This window comes from Megascapheus bottae, chromosome 34 (assembly GCF_031878675.1).
Source record: "Megascapheus bottae isolate mThoBot1 chromosome 34, mThoBot2.hap1, whole genome shotgun sequence".
Classification (NCBI taxonomy): domain Eukaryota; kingdom Metazoa; phylum Chordata; class Mammalia; order Rodentia; family Geomyidae; genus Megascapheus; species Megascapheus bottae.
In genome coordinates this window covers 3,222,685-3,247,911 of record NC_143542.1, presented here as the reverse complement: position 1 = coordinate 3,247,911, position 25,227 = coordinate 3,222,685, and the positions used below count along the sequence as shown (strand labels likewise).

Genomic DNA, 25,227 nt, shown 5'->3' with positions numbered 1-25,227 from the left:
TAGTCCCGGTGGGTTTGGCACCCTGGATCTGGCATGGAGGGAAGCATGCTGTTCTGAAAATCAGGTTACCCAAGCATGCCCCTCTGAAAGTCAGGTTACCCGCCATGGCTGCTGTGTGATGGGGCAGGGTGGACTGGGGGTAGAGCTTGGAGACTCTGCAGAGCACAAAGAAAAAGATGGAAGGAGGGCGTGGGGAACGAGGGGTGGAAGCCAGAGTCATTCGGGAGGGTGGGCAGGAGACCTTTGTGTCCCCCGAGTCTCTGCGGTCCCCTGGGACTCAGGCTGGGATGCCAGGCACACCGGAGACCCCTTTGCCAAGCCCAGTAGAATGGCAGAGACCAATCGGCCTGACAGAGAGGTGAAGAAGCCTAGAGAAGCGGGCATGTAGTGGCTCACGCCTGTAATCCCAGCCACTCGGGAAGCTGAGATCTGAGGATCACAGTTCAGAGCCAGCTAGGGCAGGAAAGTCCATGAGATTCTTATCTCTCTTTTTTCATATATTTTTTTATTGTAATTAATAGAAGGGTTATATTCTATTCACCAGATAGAAGGTACATTACTTCACATACAATTCTTATCTCTTAATGAATCACCAGAAGGGGTGCTATGGCTCAAAGTGGTAGAATGTTAGCCTTGAGCAAAAAGCTCAGGGACAGCAGCCAGGCCTTGAGTATAAGACCCAAGACTGAAAAAAAAAAAAAAAAGACCTGGAGAAGCGGTGTCAGTGCAGGGTGTGTGTTGTATGGGGTACGTGTTCTGTTTCTGGTCCCTGGGTCTGTACCATTCTGGTTGCTGGTGATGGTGGTGGTAGTGGCTGGAGACAGAACCCAGAGCTCAGAGACAACGCCCAGGCCCAGAGTTCAAGCCCAAGGACTGGCAGAGAGAGAGAGAGAGTGAGGGAGGGGGGGGCTGGAGAACAGGGGGAAGGAGAAGCAAAGAAAGAAGTCCTCCCTGCACTGGGAGCAAGCGTGACTTCTGCTCCTTAGCGTGACCACTTGTTCCTTCTTCCTGCCCTGCATGCCATGAGACAGTCACCGTGGAAAATTCCCATATGACCTGAGGTCCCCATGTGGGGAGCCATGCTCTGATACTCTTGTTATTGCCGTTTTTTGAGAGGGAGGATTACTGTGGAGCTCAGGCTGGCCTCCAGCCTGTATGTGATCCTTCCACCTTAAGTGCCAGGACTGCAGGCATGGGCCCCCCTCCCCGGCTGACATGTTCCTTCCCCTGCATTTGTCTCCAGTGCTGCCGCCATGCCCTCCTCCATGCTGTGGGCAGTGGACCTCTTTGGGAGGGTTTATACACTGTCCACGGCTGGCCAGTACTGGGAACTACGCCGGGATTGCCAGATGGAATTCAAGAGGGTCAGCGCAGCCACACAGTTCTGCTGGGGCATCGCCTGTGACAACCAGGTCTACCTGTACGTGTGTGCCAGCGATGTCCCCATCCGCCGCCGGGAGGAGGCCTACGAGAACCAGGTACTCTCCGCTCAAGATCAAGGGCAGAGCATCCAGGTCTTTGCATCCCTGGCTGGGTACCCATGGGGGTGCACTCTGGTGTATTTTGAGCGCCTAGGGGACCCTGTCCTCCTCTGCCTGTCCTGCTGGGACCATGGGTGGGTACTCCACTCTTGGGCCATGCTGATGCATGGGCTGTTTTTGTTTTTGTTTTTTTAATCATTTTTTTCCCCTCACTTTTGGGCAGGACTCAGAGCCTCACACTTCCTAAGCAATCCCTACCCGTGGAAACCCAGGCCTTTTCCATTTCATTATAGTTCAGACAGAGTCCTCTCCTTTTTGCCTAAAACAAACCTTGGGCTGTGATTCTCTTATCTCCGTCCTCTAAGTGGCTCAGATGATAAGAATGAATCACCCTGGCCAGCTACTCAGTTGAGATAGAGTATCACTCTGTCCCCCTCCTAGGCTGGCTTCAAACTATTCATTCTCTTACCTTTTACCTCTCAAGTAGCTGAGATTACAGGCCTGAGCCACCAGGCCCAGCCCTTACTGAAGCAGCATGGACATCTTTGATCCCTGAGTCCCAGACAGGCTTGCCATTCACGTCCTGGCCTCGGAGAGGCCCTGCCCGCCTGGGTGTCCTCCCAGCAGACCCAGGCCTGAGCACATCTCTGTGTCCCTGGCCTCAGCGCTGGAACCCCATGGGCGGCTTCTGTGACAAACTCCTGCCGAGTGACCGCTGGCCATGGAGCGACGTGAGTGGGCTCCAGCACCGGCCGCTGGACGGGGTGGCGCTGCTGTCACCCCACTGGGAGTGGGAGTCAGACTGGTACGTGGATGAGAATTTTGGAGGGGAGCCCACCGAGAAAGGGGTAGGTGAACTTGGTGTCCACCTTGGCTGTGGGGGGGGGGGGCGTGGTGTCCGGCCTGTCCCCAGTCCCGGTGGTGGCTGACCTCTGCTTGCTGGAGTCTTCCCGCCCCCGCCCTCCCCTCCTGCCCTCCTACCCCCGCCTCACCCCCCCCACGTGGCCTCGCAGGGCTGGACGTATGCCGTGGACTTCCCCGCCACCTACACCAGAGACAAGAAGTGGAACTCGTGTGTGCGGAGGCGGAAGTGGATCCGGTACCGGAGATACAAATCCCGTGACACGTGGGCCAAGGTCCTCCCACGGAGCAAGGCGTGGGGGCCAGGGCAGGGTGGACGTGGACAGGGGCCACAGGGCACCATGCCCCTCCTCCAGCCCCAGGGTATTATGTGTCCCTCTGCCTGGCAGCTGACCACATGGGGCCAGGGTGGACAGTGGTCCAGGTTAGCTCAGAGCTTGTCCCGCTCTGGGCCATGCTCTCCCATGAGCCTCCAGTGCTGCTTCCATGGCATCAGGGGACTGGAGGTCCCCTTCAAAGACCACAGCCCCAAGCCAGCCTGAGAGCCTGGGATGTGGCCGTGGAGGGACCCAGGCATGGGCGAACCACAGAGGCCACTGGAGGCCCATAGCCCAGGCAAGGCTGCAACAGAGAGGACCAGACAGGGGCCTGCAACACTGGCCTGCTGCATGATATCAGGTGGCTGAGCTGAGTATGGAAGGTTCTGGAAGGCTGGAAAGTAGGCGAGCAGGGATGGGGGAAGGAGGGCTCACTGGGCCATGATGGCCACTGCTTCACCCTTTCCTCCAGATCCCCTCAAAGGATGACCCTGAGGCCTTGCCTGACCCTTTCAATGACCTCTCCGTGGGGGGCTGGGAGATCACGGAGGAGCCCGTGGGCCGCCTGTCTGTGTGGGCCGTGTCTCTACAGGGAAAGGTAAGGCCAGGCCAGGCCTGGGCCCTGGGGACCTGGGATCCCTAGAGCTGGCAGCAGGTGACCAAGCTCCCACAATGCCCCTCTGTGATCCCCACTTCCCAGTAGCCTCTGCCACCATCCCGCATCTCTTCCTGGCCCACCCGGGGCACAAGTGTCGTCGGCACCGCGGTGTCCATGGACAGATCCTGGGCTCTGCCAACTCTCTGGGGGTCCCTCTGGCCACCCCCAGTGTTGTCTGAGTGGATGGGTTAATGTGGGGGGAAGTTTATAAACTAAGAAAAGGACTAATCTACCCCAAGTGAGCAACTGCACAATGGGCCGGGCACAGGGACCCAACACTTTGGTGAGATTGTCCCACGACTTAGCATGCACTGCACATGAGGTTCCGCTGGCTTTTGGGACAGTCCAAGAAGGTTTTTGGCAGGCTCATCTCCAGGGCCCTGTCAACCACTGAGGCCAGCTGAAGGATGGAGACGGGAGCCGGCAGGGTGAGATGTGGCCCAGGACGGAGCTCCCCCATCCAGAAAGAGAGGACCACAGAGCAGCTAGCACTTGGGGCCTGGGCACTGTCCCAGAGCTGCTTTTGCTCAAGGCTAGCACTCTACCACTTGAGCCACATTGCCACTTCCGGCTTTTTCTGTGTATGTGGTACTGAGGAATGGAACCCATGGCTTCCTGTATGCTAGGCAAGCGCTCTACCACTAAGCCACATTCCCAGTCCAAGGCTCGTGCTTTATTTACATCTGCTTGAACCATAACTCCACATCTGGCTTTTTGGTGCTTCATTGGTGATTAAGAGTCTCATGGATTTTGCTATGCGGAAAACCTCAGTCCTCAGATCTCAGCGTCCTGAGTAGTCCAGATTACAGGCCAGTGCCCTGCAGGAGGTTACTCATCTCAACTAGTGAGGTGAAGGACCAAAGAAGGGGTGGTAGCAGACATCAGAGCTTGGGAGACTGGGCACTGAACACCACGGGTGTCCTGGGGGCACATGACCACCAGGGGGCGCAGGGCGCCCGAGGCTGGACTGGGGAGAGGGTGACGCTCATAAGCAGCTGAAATCCAGGACTTGAATTTTGAACCATCTCTGCCACTGAGGAGAAATCAGGGGAGGGGGTAGAGCGGGCTGAACCATCAGGGCGTGTGTGGGGATGTTGACAGGACCCTCATGCATGTCCTGTAAGGTGCCAGGGGTGCTGATGCAGTGGCTGCTCCCCTCTCCCCCTCCCCCCCCAGGTGTGGTACAGAGAGGATGTAAGCCACCCGAACCCTGAAGGCTCCTCGTGGTCCCTGGTGGACACTCCCGGTGAGGTGATGCAGATCAGCTGCGGACCCCACGACCTCCTGTGGGCCACCCTCTGGGAGGGTCAGGCCCTGGTGCGGGAAGGAATCAACAGGAACAACCCCAGAGGTGGGTAGCCCTGTACTGGGGGAGGGGTGCTCCCCCAGCATCTTAGCTGATGAAGATGGTCTGGGGTTTCTATTTTGGGGGGGGTGTAGGAAGTTCCTGGTCCATCGTGGAACCTCCAGGATCTGAGAACGGGATCATGCATGTCTCTGTGGGCGTCAGCGTGGTCTGGGCTGTCACCAAGGACCGGAAAGTAAGGCTGGGGGCTGGGGACCAGCGGGGTCCTGTGCCACCAGGGGGTTCTCTCTGCTTGAGAAGGTCCCCTAAACCCATTCCAGTAAATCTGACATCACTGGACTCCAGTGGCTCTCACCTGTCATCCTAGCTACTCAGGAGGCTGAGATTTGAGGACTGCAGTTCAAAGCCAGAAAACCAGAAGTAGAGCTGTGGCTCAAATGGTAACACACCAGCCTTGAGCAAAATAAAAAAGCTCAGGGACAGCACCTGGCCCCTGAATTCAAGCCCTAGGACTGGCATACACACATACACCAAAAAAAAAAAAAACCAAGTTTGATTTTTTTTTTTTTAAATGCGGGCCAGGAGTTTGGCCTAGTGGTTAAAGTGCTTGCCTAGCATGCACAAAGACCTGGGTTCGATTCCTCAGTACCACATACATAGAAAAAAAGCTAGAAGTGGTTCTGAGGCTTAAGTGATAGAGCTCTAGCCTTGAAAAAGTCCAAGGACAGTGCTCAGGCCCAGAGTTCAAGCCCAGGACTGGCAAAAAAAATGCGTCTTTGTCCAGTCTTTGAATATTTGATGTGCATACCTCTTTGGGGTTTAGTAGAAAATGAAGACATTCTAGGAAAAAGCTATATATATATATATAATTTTTTATTTTTGAGATGGGGTCTTGCCCTGTGGTGCAGGTTGGCCTCAGGTTCTTAGGCTTAAGTAATTCTCCTGCCTCAGCATCTTGAGCAGCGGATACTAAAGGTATACCCTACCATGCTGGCTCTCTAGGAACTTCTCACACATGGTACCCCCTCTCATGTTTTTGTCCCCATTTCCCTCCCCCCACCCCCCTAGGAACCTTTTTTGTTTTTAGTCATGGGGCTTGAACTCTGGGCCTCAGTGCTGTCCTTGAGCTCTTCACTTCAAGGCTGTAGTGTTCTAGCACTTTGAGCCACAGTGCCACTTCCCATTTTCTGGTGGTTCATTGGAGATAAGAGTCTCACGGACTTTCATGCCCGGGTTAGCTTTGAACTACGCTCCTCAGATCTCAGCCTCCTGAATAGCTAGGATTACAGGTGTGAGCCACCAGCACCTGGCATTTTAGGAACTTTTGTAATAGAGATTTGAGGGGTTTCTTGGAACTGGCCCCTATTTCCTGCCATACTTAGGGAATTTTAGATCATTCAAGTGATGATGCAGCGGGATCAGTGTGTCTGGGACGGGTGGAGTCAGTGGGTAAGGGTGGCTCAGGGGACAACAGGCCCAGGGTGAGGGCGTGAGCCACTGTGCCTGGCTGAGAAGTCATTTTTTTTTAACTTATTTCCTAGCCAGGCATTGTGGCTTAAGCCTGTAATCATAATTGCATGGGAGGCAGAAATCAGGGGATCATGGTTGGCTTCCCCAAGTCTTAGGCATGGCTGAGGACTGATGACATTGCCTTTCTAAGCATCAGGCGGCTGGGCCTTTTCAAAGCCCTCTGTTAGCAGGCGTGGTAGCACACACGTGTAATACCAGCAATCAGAAGACAAGCAGGAGCATCATGAGTTCAATGCCTGTGTAGGCTCCATAGTGAGACCCTGTCGTGAATAGTAACAACAACAAATAAGGGTCTCCATGACCCTCTAGGGAGGTGTTGTTTCTGCCTTTCCAGGTCTGGTTTCGAAGAGGCGTCAACTCTCACAACCCCTGTGGCACCAGCTGGATCGAGATGGTGGGAGAAATGACGATGGTGAATGTGGGGCTGAATGACCAGGTGTGCTGGGGTCCCCGCCTGCCCCATGCAGCGCCCACCATGTCACTGTCCTTGTCACTGCCTCCACAGGGCCCCAAGTAGCCAATTGGTCCTAGGGCCCCCGCTTGGGGTTGATGGGGATGGGACAGGGTGGGGGGGGACTCCCCGAAACAGGAGGTGGACTGAGCACCCCATGAGGGGCAGGGCTGCCCCTTAAGCTTGATTTTGGCCAGAGCCTCCCCCAGCTATCTTCCATGTGGCTTTGACACTGTGGCCTCTTTGTGGGTAAGAAGCCTGGGGGACTTTGTAAAGTCAAAGCTGCTGGGCGCTGGTGGCGCACGCCTGTAATCCCAGCTACTCAACAGGCTGAGGTCTGAGCATTTCAATTCAAAGCCAGTCTGGGCAGGAGAATTTGCGAATCAGCAAAAAGCCAGAAGTGGAGCTATGGCCTGGAGCAGAAAAGCTCAGGGACGCACCTAGGCCTTGGGACTAGCGAGAAAGAAAAACAAAAACAAAAAAAGCCCCAGCAAAACCCTTCATGGAGCAGCTCTGGGGCCCAGTTTCCCACCAGAGTCCACAGGGAAGAGAGTGGCACGAGTAGACTTGCATCACGGCACGTTCCAGCCTCACGGCCACACCCACACACAGGTGCACCCCTACATCTCACCCCAGGCCCCCCGCGCCCCTCGGAAGGGCTAAGAGCCCCAGGCCTGCACCTCTGTTCTGTCCAGGTGTGGGGCATCGGCTGTGAGGACCGCACGGTGTATTTCCGGCAGGGCGTCACGCCCAGCGAGCTCAGCGGGAAGACGTGGAAAGCCATCATCGTGGGCCGAGAGAGCGACCGCTCGCACTCGGGCAGCTCGTCCAGCCTCCTCAGGTGACCCGGGGACGGCGGGGCGTGGAGGAGGCGGCGGGACAGGTGTGGGGCCGCCGTGATGAGTGTGTGGTGTTGCTTTCAAATGCTCGCACCCGTCACCCCAGCTGCTGAGGGGTCTGAGATGTGGAGGGTCGCCACTGGATCACTGTCCCGTGGCTGTGACTGGCAGGGCAGGGCGTGGCTGAAGAGGAGAGGCGGGCAGTCACGGTGACAGGGCACATCCTGAGGAGAAATGACACCTGTGCTCTTCTGTCCCCAGCGCCGGCTGCTTCTTTGGGGATGAGGTGAGGGGCAGCAGCGAGTCGGCCCCGAGTGACAATGACACCTCAGAAGTGGAGAGACGGGGCCCAGTGCAGCAGCTCCCTGAAGAACCTTCGGACAGCCCCAGTGACCCGAAGGGGAGCTCAGCCTCGGACGCTGCCGTGGCCCCCGGGGGTGCGGTGGAGCACTCTAGCCCCACGGAGGACAGAGGGGACCCTGCCACAGCCCCGGGTCTCCACGAACACCCAGGCCCCAGCTCCCCACCGGCCCAGCTGCCCTGGACCAGTATTGACCTGAAGGAGCCCAAGAAGGCGGCTGCCCATGCGCCTGCCGGCTGCCCCGAGGCGGCGGGGCTCTGCTCCCTGGGGCTCTGCCCGCTGGGCTCGGAGGAGCCCTACGGGGCAGACGACCACCCGCTGTGGGCCTGGGTGTCTGGAGGTGGCTGCGCCGTGGACGCGGGCTCCTCGCTCAAGTGGTTCACAGTCCAGTCAGGTGAGGAGGCTGGGACAGCGGGGCTAGGAAAGCAAGCCAGCCCCCAGGTCCAGCTGCGGGCAGGATGGCACCCAGCCCTGAGGCCTGGCCTTCCGCAGGCCTGTCCCCCTCGGTGCAGACGCTGTCACTGTCCATCACACCGGCACAGACTGCAGCCTGGAGGAAGCAGATCTTCCAGCAGCTCACGGAGAGAACCAGGCGGGAGCTGGAGAACTTCCGACACTACGAGCAGGCCGTGGAGCAGGTGTGCACGGCCCACGGGGCACGCGCCGGTGCCTGCTGCCACAGCGCTGGGCAGAGCGGGGGACACGGCGCCCGTGGCTCTGTCCATCGGGGGCTGGGGGTGTGGCCCGTGAAAGACTCGAGCCCACGCCGCCCTCCCCCCTGCCTGTGCCACAGTCGGTGTGGGTGAAGACGGGCACGCTGCAGTGGTGGTGTGACTGGAAACCCCACAAGTGGGTGGACGTGCGCGTGGCCCTAGAGCAGTTCACAGGCCACGATGGGGCCCGGGACAGCATCCTGTTCATCTACTATATGCTGCACGAGGAAAAGAAGGTGCCCGCGCTGCGAGGCCACGGGGCGGGGGGGGACGGGGAGGGCACAGGGCCCAGGGACCGTGGGTGTGGTTTGCCCCTTTGCCTCCCAGGGCCACCAAGAGACACTTGCAGGCCCTGGATTTTCATGTTTTCTGTGCCTGTGCTGGCTTTGAACCTGGATCTCACCATGTAACCCAGGCTGGCCTGGAACTCACTACCCTCCTACCTCAGCCTCTTGAGTGGCTAGGATTACAGGCCTGAGCCACCATTCCCTTTTGGCCTATGTTGGCCACGAACCATGATCCAAAGTCATGTCCCTGGTCCGCTGTGGACGCGCGGTTCTGGGAGCCCACGTCCCGCACACACCCGCACTCAGCGCATGTCCACATGCCAGAGATCTTGACCATGTCACCCGAGGGTGACTTTGGTTCTGACTCCTGCTTGCTGAGCTCTAGAACTGAGGGAGCCCCGCTCTGGCTGTCTCCTCCGGGGTGCCAGCCCCGCTCTGCCTCGTCCCCCCACAGTACCTCCATGTGTTCCTCAACGAGGTCACAGCGCTGGTCCCCGTGCTCAACGAAGCCAAGCACTCCTTCGCCCTGTACACCCCGGAGCGGACCCGGCAGAGGTGGCCCGTGCGCCTGGCCGCAGCCACCGAGCAGGACATGAATGACTGGGTGAGCGAGGGCGGCGCCCAGGGCAGGGGACGAGGGCCAGCCAGGCCTCAGCCCGGCCAGCGGTGATCATGCCCGTCCTGTGCCAGCTCGCCCTGCTCAGCCTGTCCTGCAGCGAGAGCCGGAGACTGCCCAGCCTGCTGTCCCCACAGGCCATCTGGTCCGTCACCTGCAGAGGGGACATCTTCGTGAGTGAGCCCACCCCTGGCCTGGAGGCCCAGGAGCACCCGCTGCCCTGTGACCAGATGTGCGTGGCTGGGTTCTGGGGCCGGTGCCAGCCCTCTCCCCCTCCCTGCCCCGCACCCCCCTGCACCCCGACAGCTAGGCTCCACAACAGGGGACCCCACAGGGCTGGACACAGGCTGCCTCTGTCTGACCACCTGCTGCGCAGACCCCAGCTCCATCTTCCCAAGCCAGATTTCCCAGCTCTTTCAAGGCCAGCTGCAGGGAAGGGTGGGGTCAGAGAAGCCACCTCACACACATACACACATAGCCCCTCACCCAGACTGGGGTGCCCGGGGCAAGTTTTCAGGGTACAGTTAGGTGCTGGGAAGTCATGGGTAAAGGCTAGACATCACAGTTGGGACATTCAGAGCCTCGGGAGGGAGGGAAATCAGCCGATTGCCTGGGGACAGTGCAAGCAGGTCCTCGGGGAGGATAGGGGGACACTTGGCGCCCCCTGGTGGCAAAAACAGGCAGGGCAAATTCCTGCTGTCTGCCCCAGGCTCTGCCGCCTGCCCACCCACTCCCCCATGGGTAGAGCCCCAGGGTAGAGCCGCCAGGATTGGGCAGGTAGGTGCTCGCTCTGCTGGTTTTGGTAATGTGTCCTGGGCCCCCAAAGGGCACCACACAGGAGAGAGAAAGTGTGTGTGTGTGTGTGTGTGTGTGTGCTGGTCCCGAGGCTTGAACTCAGGGCCTGGGCACTGTCTCTGAGCTTTTTTTTTTTTTTGCTCAAGTTTGGTGCTCTACCACTTGAGCCACAGCTCTACTTCCAGCTTTTTGGTGGTTCATTGAAAATAAGAACCTCACAGACTTCCCTGCCCAGGTTGGCTTTGAACCGAGATCCTCAGATCTGAGTCTCCTGAGTCGCCAGGATGACAGGCGTGAGCCAGCAGCTTGTGGAGAGAAGAGGGCGTGGGGAGGTTGGACATTTGGACTGAGATGTCTTTCTTGCCCTGTGCTGTGTCCCCCCCCCCCCGCCTTCCCCCCAGGTTCTGGCGGCAGATGGGAGGCCACCTGCGAGTGGTGGAGGCCAGCGGCCACGGCGTGGTGTGGGGCATCGGCTACGACCACACGGCCTGGGTGTACACGGGTGGCCATGGTGGCAGCTGTTTCCCAGGTGTGGGCACCTGAGCACCACCGTTGGCATGGCTAGCTTCCGCCCTTCCCTCCTCTAATCCCCAGCTGGCTTCCCTGTCCACCGCTGGGCTCCTGCCCCTGGGCTGGCACTGGCTGGACAGGTGACAGGTGACCTTCACCTCTCCGAGCCTCCTCAGCGGAAAACTTCCAAGACCAACCTTGGAGCCCGCAGGCCAGCATGAGCTAGGGCTCCGAAGATTCTAGAAAGCCAGGAGCCAGGGCCCCCTGGAGGATGCAGCCCTCCATAGATGAAGTCTCGCCGTGCTTCTTTCACTCCTCCCTCACCTGTGGTTGCTTTTTCTAGGGCAAGTCACCCCCAGTTCTGGGAGGCAGAGTGGGCTGGAGAGGTGGACTGAACTCAGCACGCCTCTGTCCACAGGCAGGCCTGCTCTCGAAGCACCCCTGTCGGGCCTGTTCCGTGAAGATTAGCTGAGCTGGCTAATCTAGGCCAGCCGGGGCAAAAGCTAGCCTGGACCCTAGCTCATCGACAGGTTTGGTGCAGTGGTGCACAGCTTGAACCCCCACTACTCAGGAGGTGGAGGTAGCACGATCCAGGCCCGAGGCTGACTTGTAAAAGCCAGAAACTCTGAGAAATAGAAATGAAAAGCAAAAGGCCTGGGGTGCAACACCTGCTCAGCCAGCTCTAGGTCCACCTCAGCTGCCTGGGCTCTGGCTTGCCTCCAGCTATACGTTGTAGGCCTGGGTGCTCCAGGGGGAATGCAGAGTTCCAGGTAGAGCCGGCAAGGCCTCCGTCCTGGCAGCCTCCTCTCCCCTACAGGCCTGGGCAGCAGCAACAGCCATATCTACACCCAGTCCGACGTGAAGAGCGTGTGCATCTATGAGAACCAGCGCTGGAACCCCGTCACGGGCTACACCAGCAGGTCAGGGTGGCACCCAGCCCGGGCCCCCGGCTAGAGTCGGAGCCCCAGTGCTGGGATTTGAACTCAGGGCCTCTGTTTGGCTAAGCAGGTACTCTAAGCATGCCTCCAGTCTGGAAGAGCTTACACTTGAGTTACCATCAAAATGAATTTCAGGGGGCACCGGTGGCTCATGCTTCTAGCGACTCTGGAGACTGAGATCTGAGGATTGAGGTTCAAAGCCAGCATGAAAGTCCATGAGACTCTTATTTCCAGTTAACCACCAGAAAACCAGAAGTGGTGCTGTGACTCAAGTGTTAGAACACTAGCCTTGAACTGAAGAGCTCAAGGACAGTGCCAGGGCCTAGAGTTCAAGCTCTATAACTGACCAAAAAGAAATCATTAGGATGTAAAACAGAACAAAGTGTGAACGTGTGTGTATTACATACAACAAGATACAACTTTGCCAGCCCCAGTCCATATCTTCCTCCTCCTCACCCACACGCGATCCCGACTTCTAACACAGCAGTGGTGTCACGTGGGTTTGGGGGTGTGTGGCTGGCTCTTTTTCTTGTTCCCTTTTTTTTCTGGCGGGGTCCCCTGTACATGGGAAGCACCCAGCCCTCGTCTAAATAGATGCGTTCCAGTTGAGATGTGAGGGGACTTTTATCTCTGCATAAAGTTAGAGGTAGAAATCCTCCTGAGACTTTTTTTTTTCCTGGGTTGACTTCAAATTGCCATCCTCAGAGCTCAGCCTCCTGAGTAGCTAGGATTACAGGCGTGAGCCACCGGCTCACGGGACCAGTGTTAGGACTTGAACTCAGGGCCTCAAGCTTGCTTGGGCCTGCTGGGACGCAGTCCTGGCCTGCTGCCCGGGGCTGGTGACATGCCAGGTGTTGTCCCACCACAGGGGTCTGCCCACCGACCGGCCTATGTGGAGCGACGCCATGGGGCTTCAGGAGTGCACGAAGGCCAACACGAAGCCCCCGTCCCTGCAGTGGACCTGGGTGAGGCTGTCCACCTCCCCCACCACGTCCCCAGGTTGCCGGCTGGTCTGTGGGTATGGGGGGGGGCCCTGGTCTCATTGCTCCCCCTTAGGTCTCTGACTGGTATGTGGACTTCAGTGCCCCGGGTGGCACCGACCAGGAAGGATGGCAGTACGCCAGTGACTTTCCCGCGTAAGTGTCCCCTCCAGGGAGCCAGGGGCCCAGGGCCATGTGACATCTTTGGGGGTCTAGGGGCTGAGGCCAGGCCTTGAGGGACAGGAGGATGTGGGAGGGGGGTGAGGCAAGCGCCATCTTGGGAGGCCAGGTCACCGATGCCAGTGCCGTGACGGGCGGTGGGCTGCGTGGCCCCTCACGGGAGTCACGCCCACTTAGGAGATTAAGCCAGAAAAGCCTGAGCCAGGCCCCAGTTGCATGCCCCAGGGTCACCCCAGGAGGAGGCCCACCCCGATTCTGGGCTTTTTGGGGTCACCTTCAGGCTTCAGCCAGGCCTCTGGAGCGGCCTTCCTGCCCTCAGCCGGACTCGGGGCTCCTGTTGGGGAAGAGCCCTGTGGGCCTGGAGAGGGGCGGGTGCAGAGCCCCCAGCCTCACCCCACCTGGTCTCCGCCCTGGAGACCATGAGGCACCATAGCTGCCCCTCTGACCCGAGCCCCAGCCCATGGCTCTGCCCAGTAACAGCCGGGAAAAGAACGGGTGCAGGGTCCATTGCTTTCCAGAAACTTCCATGCAATGGTCTTGACCTCACTACCTCTTCTTCTTGCAGCTCGTACCATGGCTACAAAACTATGAAGGACTTTGTCAGGAGAAGGTGCTGGGCCAGGTGAGGGGCCTGGCGGGGGGGGGGGGCATGGCATCCCCTGGCAGTCTGGGGGGAGGGACTGGGCCTGGCTTCCGACCTCAGTCGGGGGAAGGAAGGTGGGGAGGGTAGGAGAGCCGAGTCAAGGTAAATGTCAGCCCAGGAAATGCCCGCGGGCTCTGGCGCTCTGCTTTCTGCAGTTTGTTCTCTAGAACAAATAAAAGCTGTCCCTGGCAGGTGGGAGGGCTGCTCCCTCCCTGGGTGCCCGGCGGCATTGGCTCTTGGCACCGGCCATCACACTTGGGGCCTGGGCTTTTTGCTGTATTTCCCCTGCACAGAAAATGCAAACTGGTGACGAGCGGGCCCTGGCTGGAGGTGGCCCCCATCGCGCTTGGCGACGTGTCCATCATCCCAGCATGCCCAGAGGCGGAGGGGCAGGGGCACGGCATTGCCCTGTGGGCCGTCAGTGACAAGGGCGATGTGCTGTGTCGCCTCGGTGTGTCTGAGCTCAATCCTGCGGTGAGCGCCGCCCGCCACTTCCGCTCTGAAATCAGGCCACACTCAGCTGTCCCCAAGGCCTGCTTGGGTCTCTGGGGATGGAGGTGCCCCATGTGGCCTGAGGGGACCACCGGGTCCTCCAGGTGGCTGGCGTGGGGAATGCAATGGGCACTGGTGCTGCCCTTCCTTTTTGTTGGTCATGGGTCTTGAACTCAGAGCCTGGCACTGACCCAGAGCTCTTCGGCTCAAGGCTAGCACTCTATGACTTGAGCTACAGTGCCACTTCCCGTTCTCTGGTGAGATAAGAGTCTCAGGGACTTTTCTGCCTGGGCTGGCTTTGAACCTTGATTCTCAGATCTCTGTCTCCTGAGTAGCTGGGATTATAGGCGTGAGCCACCAGTGTCCCGCTGGAGCTGCCCTGCCACGGGAGCCAGGACCGGGGAAGGGGGGGGACAATTGAGCCTGGTGGCTGGGCCCTCGGTGAGGTACACGTGGTTGCTTTCCTGTGCTCATCCACGGGCTGGGATCAGGCTGCAGTCGGGGCCGAGTCAGGCCAGGCCCTGCCCCGAGCCCTGAGCTGTGATGGGGTTCAGCAGCCCCCTCACCCTCTCAGGGCTCCTCCTGGCTGCACGTGGGCACTGACCAGCCCTTCGCCTCCGTGTCCATCGGCGCCTGCTACCAAGTGTGGGCCGTGGCCAGAGACGGCTCGGCCTTCTACCGCGGCTCCGTGTCACCCTCCCAGCCGGCCGGTGAGTGCCAGCCCCGAACAGCCCCAGGGCGTGTGTGTGTGTGTGTGTGTGTGTGTGTGTGTACACCCACAGTCCTGGGATGCGAACTCAAGGCCTGGGCACTGTCCTTAGCATTGCCACTCAGGGCTAGTGCTCAACCACTGGAGCTTTTTACCGATCAATTGGAGAGTCTCATGGACTTTCCTGCCCAGGCTGGCTTTGAACCATGATCCTCACATCTCCACCTCCTGAGTAGCTGGGATGCAGGCGTGAGCCTCCAGTGCCTGGGGGCCCAGAGCACCTGGTGGCTTTCTGTGGCCCGGGTCGCACACTCAGGTGGCCACAGTAAGCTTTACCGCAGGCCGCAGGGTCCCTCCGGCCCCTCCTGAGCTGGCCGTCCTGTCACAGGTGACTGCTGGTACCACATCCCGTCCCCTCCCAAGCAGAGGCTGGCGCAGGTGTCTGTTGGCCACACGTCCGTGTACGCCCTGGATGAAAACGGCAAGTTGTGTCCACTGCTGCAGGGTGGGGACCCCCGGACACCCCAGAGTGACGGCCAGCCGGCCACACGGAGGCTAGGGTCTCACCTCCTTGGTGGGCCTCTACTCAAGGCACCCCACCGTGTCCAGCCCTGCGTGAGCCTGGGCCAAGATGAAGGGGTGCATGCCCAGGACCCAGGCTCCTCCCGTGGCCCGTGCGGGGCCTGCCCAGGGAGCACCTTCTAGAAGGTTCCACCGAGGTGTGACATGCAGGACCCTGCTGTCCACCTAGCTGACCCCCGTGTGGTCTTGGGCAGGGTTCTGGTCGCTCTCCATGGGGCACCGATAAGGAGATGGGTAGGAAAGGCAGAACGGGGCTTGAAGTTCAAGTGTTCCTTCCAGATCCGGTTCTCTTGGTATTTGTTTAAAACACTCTTTGTCCTCAGTTTCCACCCACATGGGGGAGGGGAGGCCGGCCAGCCCCGTGGCCCACAATGGCACGATTATGAAGCTCAGGAGAAGCCAGGATGGAGAGGCCCAGAGCTGGCCGCAGCCCAGGCTCTCCAAGCTGGGACAGCAAGAGCCTGGGGCTATGGGGAGGAAAGGGGGTGCTGCATCGAACCCCCACTCCCCCAGACCCCACGCTGCCCCAGGGCAGCCTCTGATCGCCCTGTGTCTGTCCTAGGAAACCTGTGGTTCCGTGGGGGGATCACGCCCAGCTACCCGCAGGGCTCCAGCTGGGAGCACGTGTCCAACAATGTGTGCCATGTGTCCGTGGGGCCCCTGGACCAGGTGGGGTGTGGCGGGCCCTGGGAAGTGGGGGGCCCCTCGGGCTTTCCTCCCCGGGCTCCAGCTGGCCTGTGTTCCAGGTCTGGGTCATCGCTAACAAAGTGCAGGGGAGCCACGGGCTGAGCCGGGGGACCGTGTGCCGGCGCACAGGGGTGCAGCCCCAGGAGCCCACGGGGCAGGGCTGGGACTATGGCATCGGGGTGAGTGGCCTTGGGAGTGCAGGGCGGGCGCTGGTGGGAGCCCCGCCCCAGCCTCTGGGCCGCCACTGACCGGATCTTCCCCTCAGGGAGGATGGGGTCACATCTCCATTCGAGCCAACGCCACCAGGGGCCCCCGAAGCCGGTCCTGCCAGCGTGAGGCCCAGGGCCCCATCCAGTGCTAAGGCTGCATGTGGCCTGGAGGCCAGGATGGCGGTGGGTGTCCAGGGAGCACGGCCTGTGGCAGAGGGGGGCACTGGGTCACCCCAGGAAGAGGCCTGGCCATGGCCACCAGAGGCACTGGCCAGAAGGAAGCTGGTGGGCACATGTCCCCCCCCATCTGTGGCAGATGCCGTGGGCGGAGACCTGGGGGAGACTGTCACTACCCAGGTCCCTCAGCCCCAGCCTGCGCCACCTTCCCATTCAGGCCTAGACCCTGGAGCCCAGGGACCCTCAAAAGTTCTGTACCCCCAAATCGCATCTGAGCCCTATGCCGTGAATCTGTGGGGGTCTCATGTGGCAGAGTGGCCAGGTGGCCCTGTGAGACCCCGTGGCGTCCTTGGGGGCCCTGCAGGCACCTGGGTGAGGAGCAGGTGTGTGCCTGGCTGGGCAGGGGGTGCCCAGAGCCCCGAGCCACCCTGTGCCCCTGGGAGGAGCGCAGGGCATTCGCTTTCCCCAGGGGAGGTGAGCGCCATCTGGCCAGGCAGAAGCAAGCCTAAGCCAGTGGCCCATCGCTGCCGTGGCCTCTGTGCCCGGCGTGGGGGTGCAGTGTCCAGCTTATTTCCTGCGTGCGGGCAGTGCCCAGGCGGGAGCCAGAGCTGCACTCAGAATGAGCAGACTTCTCCCCCTCTGGCTCGTGGGGGCCCCGGCCCCTCCCCAAGGCAGTGGCATTTCTGGAGGTGGCAGGGGTGTATGTGGGAGCAGCAGCCCCTGGGGGGCCCCACCTGGTGAGCCCGCCCACCAGCTGCAGCGGCCTGCAACATGGCGCCCCAGACTCCCCGACTTCTCTTGGGGCGGGGGTGAGGTTTCCTGGACTGGGACAGCATCAGCTGTTTCCTTTCCCAGCGTGGCTGAGCTGTCTCCACTCCACTGGTGCTTCATGAATAAACGTTCACCAGTGTCACTGGGAGGGAGTCTTTATTAATCCAATTCCCGTGGCAGAGAAACAATTGCTGTGAAATCCGGAGCTTTTAGGGCATGGCGTCGTCAGTCTCCTCAGTACTTGGAAGGGTCCACAGGGAAGGAGGCCGGGAGAAGGCGAGCTGAGCCCTGGTGCCTTCATCTGGATCCTAGCTACTCAGGAGGCTGAGATCTGAGCATCCAGGTTCAGAGCCATAACGGGCAGGCAAGTCTGGGATTCATCTCCAGTGAGTCACCAGGAAACGGCAAGCGCTGCTGCGGCTCAGAGTGGTAAAGCATTAGCCTTGAGCAGGAGAGCTCAGGCCCTGAGTTCAAACCCCATGACCGAGTCCCCCTGCGGACCTGGGCCCCACCAGTGGGCAGCTCCACGGGACAGGGATGAGGGGACTCAGCCACCCTGACCAGTCACTGACCTGGCCTCAAGTCCCCAGAGTAGGACAGGGGCCTCTGAGGGTCTTTCATGATGGGCCATGGCCGGTGGAGGAGGGCTGGACGACCCCTGGGTGCTGAGGGGCAGAGGGGCCAGCTGGGGACACGACAAGCAAGCCTTGACATAGTCCTGGACTGTGGCCCACGTTAGGCAGTGTGGGACCCCCCCCCCAGCCCTCCCTGCCCCCGATGCTTCCGGCTGCAAATGTCAATACATTCCATGAGTTCAGCGCCAAACAGCTGCTAGACTGGCAGCTCCCCAAATGCCCACCTGGGCTCGGGTTGTCCTGAGCGCTCAGCCTTGGCTTCCACTCACCCTCCATGCTCACCACCTCTGCGAGGCCCCCACTGCAGTCTTGACAAAGGATGGCTGCAGAGCTTGGGCAGACCAGGCAGTTGGGACTGGCATTTCTCATTAAGAAGGGGAGACTAAAGCCTGTCACCGTGGCTCATATCTGTAATCCCAGCTAGGGGTGAGTGAGGTGTAGGTAGGAAGATCTTAGCATTAAACTAGCTCTGGACAGAGAACATGATGCTTTTTAGAAAAAGAAAAATAAAGGGGGGGTGGAGATGTGGTTCGAACGCTAGAGCACCCGTCTAGCAAGCATGAGCCCCGAGTTTAAAGCTTAGTACCCCTGCTGGGTGCGGTGGCTCACACCTGGAATCCTAGCTACTCAGGAGGCTGAGATCTGAGGATCAAGGTTCAAAGCCACCCAGGCACAAAAGACTCTGAGACTCATATCTCCAATTAATCACTAGAAAATGAGAAGTGGGGCTGTGGCGCCACAGGGTAGGGTGGTAGCCTTGAGCTGAAGAGCGGAGGGACAGTGGCCAGGCCCAGAGTTCAAGCCTCATGACTCCCCCCCCACCCCAACAAAACACCTAGTACCCCCAAGAACAAAGGAAAAGATAGGGGAACATTGTGCTGTGGCTGCTTTCCAGATGACCAAGGCAGCCAATGCCTGCCCTCTGCTTGGTCACTTGCTGTCCTGCTTCTAATTGTGAACCCCCCAAGCTGCAGTGGCCTCCAGCATGTAGTACCATGTTCCCCAAGCTTGGGGAAGGTAAGGCTGCAAATTGGGGACCCCCCATTAGGAGAACCTTCTGCACTGGCAGCTATCTTCCTAGCTTAGCTAGGCCCTCACTCCAACACCTCAGTACGGGTCCGGCCCCTAGGCAACTCTGGGACAGTGCCAGGCCGAGCGACAGGCGCAGGGAGACGCCTGCAAGCATTGACAGCAAAGTGGCCAAGTCCAGCAGAGCCAGTGGGACAGGAAGGACCCGATAGAAGGAAGCTGGATCCCAGGCAGTGGGACCTGCCAAGCCCCTGGCTCCCTGGCATTTTGGAGCAGCACCAGGTTGGGGAGAAAGGTTTCTGCCAATCCCAGGTTCAACCTGCCAAGAAGTGCCAAAGGCCTCCAACTCAAACAGGGCCAAGAACAGTCCCATCAGACTGCCCTGTGCCAAATCTCCTCACTTCTGAGACTCACCAAGGTGGGAGCTTGTGCCAGGCCAAGGACAAACTCAACCTTCTTCTTGCACACCCCACTTTGTTTCCAGCCTCATTTCCAAGGTGCCCTTCCCATGCCAGGGCTGCAGGCCCTCTGCTGTCAGGCACATCGCTAACCTTTTCTAACACCCCCCCGCCCTTTGTGGGGGGCGGCTGGCCACCCCCAGATGTCCTTTGGAAAGAACCTCAGCTCATCTACTGGGGGTTGGCTTTGCCTGCTCACTCCAGGTCTCAGTTTACCCTAGATAAGAAGGCTGATTCCAGAGGTATGATGCAGGCTTCTCAACAAGCAGAAATTCCCAGTCTAAATCTTCCCCTGTGAGAAGGGCCGTCCCATTGTCAGCCCAGGTGGGGAGAATTTAGTGAGGAGGTGAGGAAAGAAGCCATTGAGGCTTCGTGCAGTGGCCACAGGGCCTGGTATTTGCTCCAGAGTTGAGTTTGGGCCTCTAGCTGCCTTAACCAGAGGCTTCGCCCGGCCAGAGGTATTCCAGGCTGAGTGGGTCAGGGTAAATGGAGCTTCTGAGGACTGCAGCCTGGAGGAGCGAGGGGCAAGGGCTGGGGTAGACGGGCAAGCCACCCTTGCCACCCTTCCCCTGAGGCCTGGAGCTAACTGCCCTCTCGGAAGCTGTGAATCTGCGTGGAATATCGCTGCAGATGGCCCTGTGGCTGTGACTCGGTGTCCCCAAGCGTGCCCCCGGTGGACTGCTGATAGTGTTGGTAAAGTTTGGAGCCGGGTGCTGGGTCGGGGAGGCAGCCGCTGGACATGGTGAGGATGGTGGCGGTGAGCGATTTGATATAGTTCTTGGCCAGTGTGAGCGTCTCGATCTTGGAGAGCTTCTTGTCGGCGCGCACGTGGGGAATGACCTCTCGCAGGGCCTGGAAGGCGTTGTTGAGCTTGTGCATCCGCTGGCGCTCCCGCTCGTTGCTCTCCAGCCGCCGCTGGACACTGTTGTCGCGCCGGCCACCAGGTCCTTGTCGTCGCCGGCCCACTTCGGCTCGGGGCCCTGCTGCCTTGGCCGCCCTGTTCCGCAGACCCTTCGTCAGCTCCGGCCCCGAGCCTGGCTGAGGCCTCTCGGGGGTCCTCTCTTCAGGGGTGGCCTCAGGGTCCTGCAGCGGTGCCCGGAGCCGGGGGGGCCGGTTCTTGGTCTTCATGGCTCTGGAATGGTTGTCCTAGAGGTGAGTGGCCCTTTAGAAACAAGGCCAAGACACAAGTCACTCTGTGGTCTCCCAGTATGAGCAGTGACAATAACAGCGGCTGCCCCACCCTGTAGCCTGGCTGATTCAGTGGCATCAGTGGACTGCTTGGTCCCTGGTGGCCCCAAGGTCCCTCTTGGTCAGTCTGAGCTGACCTACGAATGCTTCACTTCCCCTGCTTGATCTCACAGGACCCCCCCCCCCCAATACTCTCTCCCCGGATCTCCAGCCCTCTCTCTGGGGAGGGGGGGTTCACACTGACCCCCTGCCCCCAGGTCCTTCACCTCCAAGGTGACCTTTAATACTTTGCTTGGTTAGACCACCCAGCATTGGATCCCAACCGGCTCTGTGTGTCCCCAGTGCATCTGGATGGCATGCTCCCTGTCCTGCCAGGCTGGATGCCACACAGGGGCACAGGGCTGAGGCCAGGAGCAGCTGTCGCAGGTCTGAGGTTGGCAGTTGCTGGGGCCCAGCCGCTGCGCCCAGTCCCACCACGTGGACGACACTGGCCAGGAACGAGTGGGGGGCGCTCTCTGTGGCCCCCCCCACCTGGGTTTGCCCCGGTCCCCACGGGGGCCCTGCCTCTGCTCCTCTCCCTGCCGCCCCTCCTTGAGCCTCCCCTCCCCCCTGCCCCTGGTTACCTGGGGATCCGCGGCGGCACGCGCAGAGCCTGCCCACGGGGGACAAGGACACGTCGCTTTAGGTACCCGGGGCGGGGCCGCTGACGTATGTAAATAAGGCCGGTGGGCGGGGCCGGGGCGGGGCCCGCACCTGCCGCGGGTGGGCGGCCACGCCCCCTTCCTCCCTCCCGGGCCAGCTGCGGGCTGCAGGCTCAGGCAGGCTGCGGTCTCTCCGGGGACCCCTGGAGGTCGAGGACGGGGATCCCCGGAACCTCACCAGGCCTTGCGGTTAGCCACCCCGTGAGTCATCTTAAATGCACCGTGGCCACAACTCCTGGGTAGCAAGGAAGATCCTGGCCTCCTCCTGCCTGTCCCTGCTCCTCTAAGAGGGCCCCTGGGCCCTGGATCAGGAGGCTGGGCCTCGCACGTCCCTCTCCTGAGGGGACAGCTCCGCCACCTCCCTGCTGCACTGGAGCCCCTGGCCGAGCCTGGCCTCCGGCTGTAATCTGTCCCTCCGGTGACCAGGAAGGTCAGGGTTTGAGCCCCCACCCCCCACACACCTTAAAACAAGCTGGCTCTCCTAGTGTGCCAGCATGGAGGTGAATAAGAGCCCACAACCAGGGCAAAATAACAGGAGACCCTGAGAAGAAAGCAAGCAAAAGGGAGTGGGAGGTCTGGATCAAGGGATGAGTGCCTGCCTGGCAAGTCTAAGGCCTTGGGTTCAAAACCCAGTACTGCAGTGAGGGGGAAGCTTGTCCAGGGGGCAGGATGTCTGGGTCATGCCACCACATCTTTGCTGTCTGGACACTGGCTGACCGCCCCCTGTGATCCAGGTGTCGGGAGCCAGCCCTGGGGGCCGTGGCCATAGCAGGAGGCTGTTACTTCCTGCTTGGCCACGTGCACCTCAGTCAAGGACCAGGAAAGCAAGCAGGAGACCCAGGCACTTCTGCTCCACGAGGAACCGTTGCCTGTGAGTGGAGTCACCCGTCAGCCGGGTGCTTCTTGAGGCTTTGGGGGAGCCAGGAGCCCAGGACTAAAACCAGCCAGCCACGTGCAAAGGCTTACTTTCCATCACACACTCCAGCAGCCCCAGGGTGTGGGAGATTTAGAAACAGAGCCACCGCCACCACCCTTCCTTCCCCATACGTGGAAAAATGTGAAATGCAATACAGCAACAGTTTATAAATATATAACTATATTTATTTTGCATATTAAATAGTTTTTAAATTACAAGCAATTTATTGAATCACACTATGTATCAATATACAGTAAAAATCTTACAATTTAAAAATGTACATCATTGAAATTCAAGGTTGTATTGCTGTGAACCTCTTCTGGCTGTGTGAGGTGCCAGTGGTGGGGCGAGTGTCCCCGCAGGTCCTGCCCCCGTCCCACTGCTCACAGCTTCACAGCACGAGTTCTGCTCCAGCCCCCGTGCATCCTCGTGTTACACCAGCCAGCACCGGCGCCAAGCGCACCGCTGCTTACGAATACAGTTTTGAGACGTAAGCGTGGAGGAAGGTGCGTGCACACGGCTTTGTCACTTGAATGCTGGCAGTTCCTCTGCAGCGTGACAGCTGCTTGGCGTCTCGATGTTCAGGGGACAGGCTGAGTGGAGGAAGGGGAGCTACAGCCCCCCTTCTGCCCGTCGCTCTGGACAGACATGCAGTAGGTCATTAATTCTACAAACAGTCTACGGGAAACAGGGAGGAGGAGGTGTGCAAGGTGCTTGGGGGAGCAGTACACGGAAAGGCTTTCCTTAAATAAATCCACCTCTGAAGAAAATTGGGCCTGTACACTAAACACAGAATGGGTGCCGGGACCGGAGGCGGTCATAAAATAAAAATAACAGAAACAACAGAAAGGGGTGTCCTGTTTTCAGTGCAGCTTGGTTCATCCTGAAAGATAAATGGCTCCTGGCCCAGGGATGGGGTCTGAGTCCCAGAAGGACGGGAGGCTCCCTCCTGGCCCCCGATGGGGTCAGTGGATACAACATGAAAACCAGCATTGAGCTAGGAACAAAATCGCGGGTTATTTAGAATACAGAATTCGACACCCACCCACACCCGCACCCACAGCCACTCCAGCACAGATGTAGGCTGCTTCAGGCCACCAAAGGAGCCAGGAAACCAGTGAACCAGGTATTAGAAACGTCTTCCCACATTATCTACAGATCTCACTGGAGTACTGCATCACACAGCTGACAGAGAATGGACGTCTGCAGATCCACTACTGGTAACCAACTGCCTTATTGGTCAAAACAACAGAATCCGTGCTGACATTCCAAAACAGGGTCTGAACTTTTCATCTGTTTCAGTTTCTCAATATTGCTTGCATTTTCAACAGAGCCCACTGGCTTGGGGGTTCCGGCACTAGAAAGCCTCCCTCCATGCAATGGCACAGCAGCACCCCCAGCCCTGGGTATAAAACGCTTTTATTTTGGCAATTGTGTGAAAGATAAGCATTAAGTAAAAATGAGAATGATGTGGTTAAAGTATCCTTAACATGGGGATCGCTGCGTAGTCCTGCAGCGTCAGTAAGTGAATCCTGGACTGAGTGTATAGACGATAGAGCTCGTGAGCTTGTCCATCTGACTCTTGAAAGCATCTCTCGTCTCTACGATGACTGGCAGAGGTAAAGATTCAAAAAAAGTCAAGAAATCTGCAGCCAGAAATGGAGAGAGATGACAGTTTTGGCAACATCACCTCCAAGCGCTGTTTCCGATACAGCCCTCACGAGGCCCTGCGGCCCGGCCCGCAGCCCCACCCCGCCTCCCAGCCTCCCTGCTCTGCAAGGTTATTGCTTAGTATAAAAGAAACCCAGGGAGCCAAACAGCACTGGGAACAAGGGTCACGGGTCACGTAAGCACTGAGACGGGCTCTCTCCAGGGACGGCCACGGGCTCAGGTCTCCAGTCCCCCAGGATCCCTCTGGGGTGGGAAGCGGCTCAGCACCGGAGAATATTTTGGGTGAAGGGCTCGTGGGAGGGGACCCACCCCAGTGGGCACAGGGCTCCCACTCTGCATCAGCCTCAGAGGCTTCTTCACACCAGAGCCCAAGCCCAGGTCAGCCCCAATGAGCACACCCCGTCCTGGCCCATCCTGCCCCTCCTGCAAAGGAAGGGTAGGGGTGCTATGGAGCCACCCATCCCCACCACAGGGAGGGGGGCTGGGTAGACAGTGCGTCCTTGCCCCTCCTCCCACCAAGAAGACGCCCAGCTCTGGTATCAGGAGAGGTCCAGGTGGGGCGCCTCAAGTGGATAAACCCCGCTCAGCGGTGTGGCCTTCTGGGGGGCCATTCGGGGCAGAGGGGAGGCCCAGGCTGGCTGCCCTGCCTCTGCACACAGGGCATGGGCCAGCAGAGTTCTGGGTGCGCCTGCTGCTGCTCTCACCAGAGGGCTGGGAACCAGTAGGGGCGGAAACCGTGTTAGAGAGGGGACAGGGCGCTGGAGTCAATCAACGAAACAGCAGAATCTGGGGACTCATCAAAAATATTTCCTATAAGGACATCGAATGCTAACATCCAGAGTGAATCCCCTCAGTACCGTGCGTCCACTTCCGATGGCTCTTCAGGACCCCGGAGCTCTTCAGGGCCACGTAGAGCGGAGGACCGAGTGGTGTGGGCCCGCACTGTGCGCACGCGCACCTCACACAGCAAGTGTGACGTCCTTAGAAACAATCAATGTGGCTCTCTCGTTACCCTGCCGGCCTCTCTGTGTCGCCAGGCCCAGGTGGAGCGCTGCACGGGTGGACGCAGGGGCCTGTCCGGACCCCCTGCACCTCCCAAGTCTTCCTCGTTGGCCACTCCGTGACAGCCCAGGTCAAGTGGATGTCGTGGCACGGGCTGACATGCAGGACTCTGCTGGGTCCTCAGCCGCCTAGTCTTTTTCTCCATCCTCGCTGCTGCCTGTGCGGGGAGAGGACAGGGGACGAGGGCTGGCTTTAGATTCTGAGTGAGCAGAGCTCAGGCAAGCGTGGTGGGGAAGGAGCCACAGCAGGTGTCGCACAGCTCGGGGCAGGGCGGCCCCACCTGCACACCTGCCTGCCCGCGGCCGCACGGGCGCTATCTCATCGGCACGAGTGAAGCCGTACAAAGACAAATAGGAGCGCTTTCTAGTCCATGTTTACTGTTTGCTCTGCAAACGTCTAATAAAAGACTGTTCCCATTAAGTTATCTTTCAATCCAGGCATGGGGAAAGGGTCCAGCTGTGCGGCCCCACACCG

The 25,227-nt window shown here is 59.4% G+C and overlaps 3 protein-coding genes across 4 annotated transcripts in view; 1 reads left to right on the top strand and 2 right to left on the bottom strand.

Annotated features, from left to right (window-relative positions):
• The first annotated feature begins 1,245 nt into the window (after window positions 1-1,245).
• Window positions 1,246-17,081, top strand: Tecpr1 (tectonin beta-propeller repeat containing 1). Its single transcript, XM_090324382.1, has 24 exons — window positions 1,246-1,478; window positions 2,147-2,329; window positions 2,495-2,617; window positions 3,132-3,257; window positions 4,494-4,668; window positions 4,758-4,858; window positions 6,488-6,589; window positions 7,300-7,445; window positions 7,705-8,198; window positions 8,297-8,442; window positions 8,598-8,753; window positions 9,259-9,408; window positions 9,495-9,652; window positions 10,617-10,744; window positions 11,543-11,645; window positions 12,532-12,628; window positions 12,720-12,799; window positions 13,389-13,445; window positions 13,760-13,940; window positions 14,533-14,668; window positions 15,056-15,148; window positions 15,812-15,918; window positions 15,996-16,115; window positions 16,202-17,081. Exons 1-24 carry the CDS (start codon window positions 1,254-1,256, stop codon window positions 16,295-16,297), a joined length of 3,483 nt encoding a protein of 1,160 aa, XP_090180508.1. The 5' UTR covers window positions 1,246-1,253; the 3' UTR covers window positions 16,298-17,081.
• A 2,652-nt stretch (window positions 17,082-19,733) lies between these two features.
• Bhlha15 (basic helix-loop-helix family member a15) lies at window positions 19,734-20,783 on the bottom strand. The gene is made up of 2 exons (XM_090324176.1): window positions 20,727-20,783; window positions 19,734-20,377 (listed from the first exon to the last, which is right to left on the bottom strand). Exon 2 carries the CDS (start codon window positions 20,341-20,343, stop codon window positions 19,798-19,800), a length of 546 nt encoding a protein of 181 aa, XP_090180302.1. The 5' UTR covers window positions 20,344-20,377; window positions 20,727-20,783; the 3' UTR covers window positions 19,734-19,797.
• A 1,415-nt stretch (window positions 20,784-22,198) lies between these two features.
• The window catches only part of Lmtk2 (lemur tail kinase 2), a 77,378-nt gene continuing 74,349 nt past the window's right edge, over window positions 22,199-25,227 (bottom strand). Inside the window, exons 14-15 of one of the 2 annotated variants that reach the window (XR_016533581.1) lie at window positions 24,549-24,910; window positions 22,199-23,666 (exon numbers count right to left, since the gene is read on the bottom strand). Coding sequence is in view for 1 of the 2 variants with exons in the window: in XM_090324227.1 (XP_090180353.1) it covers window positions 24,882-24,910 (29 nt within the window). In the remaining variant the exon portion in view is untranslated. Of the gene's footprint in view, window positions 23,667-24,476; window positions 24,911-25,227 lie in introns of those variants that run through there. The other variant, XM_090324227.1, reaches the window with a different exon arrangement.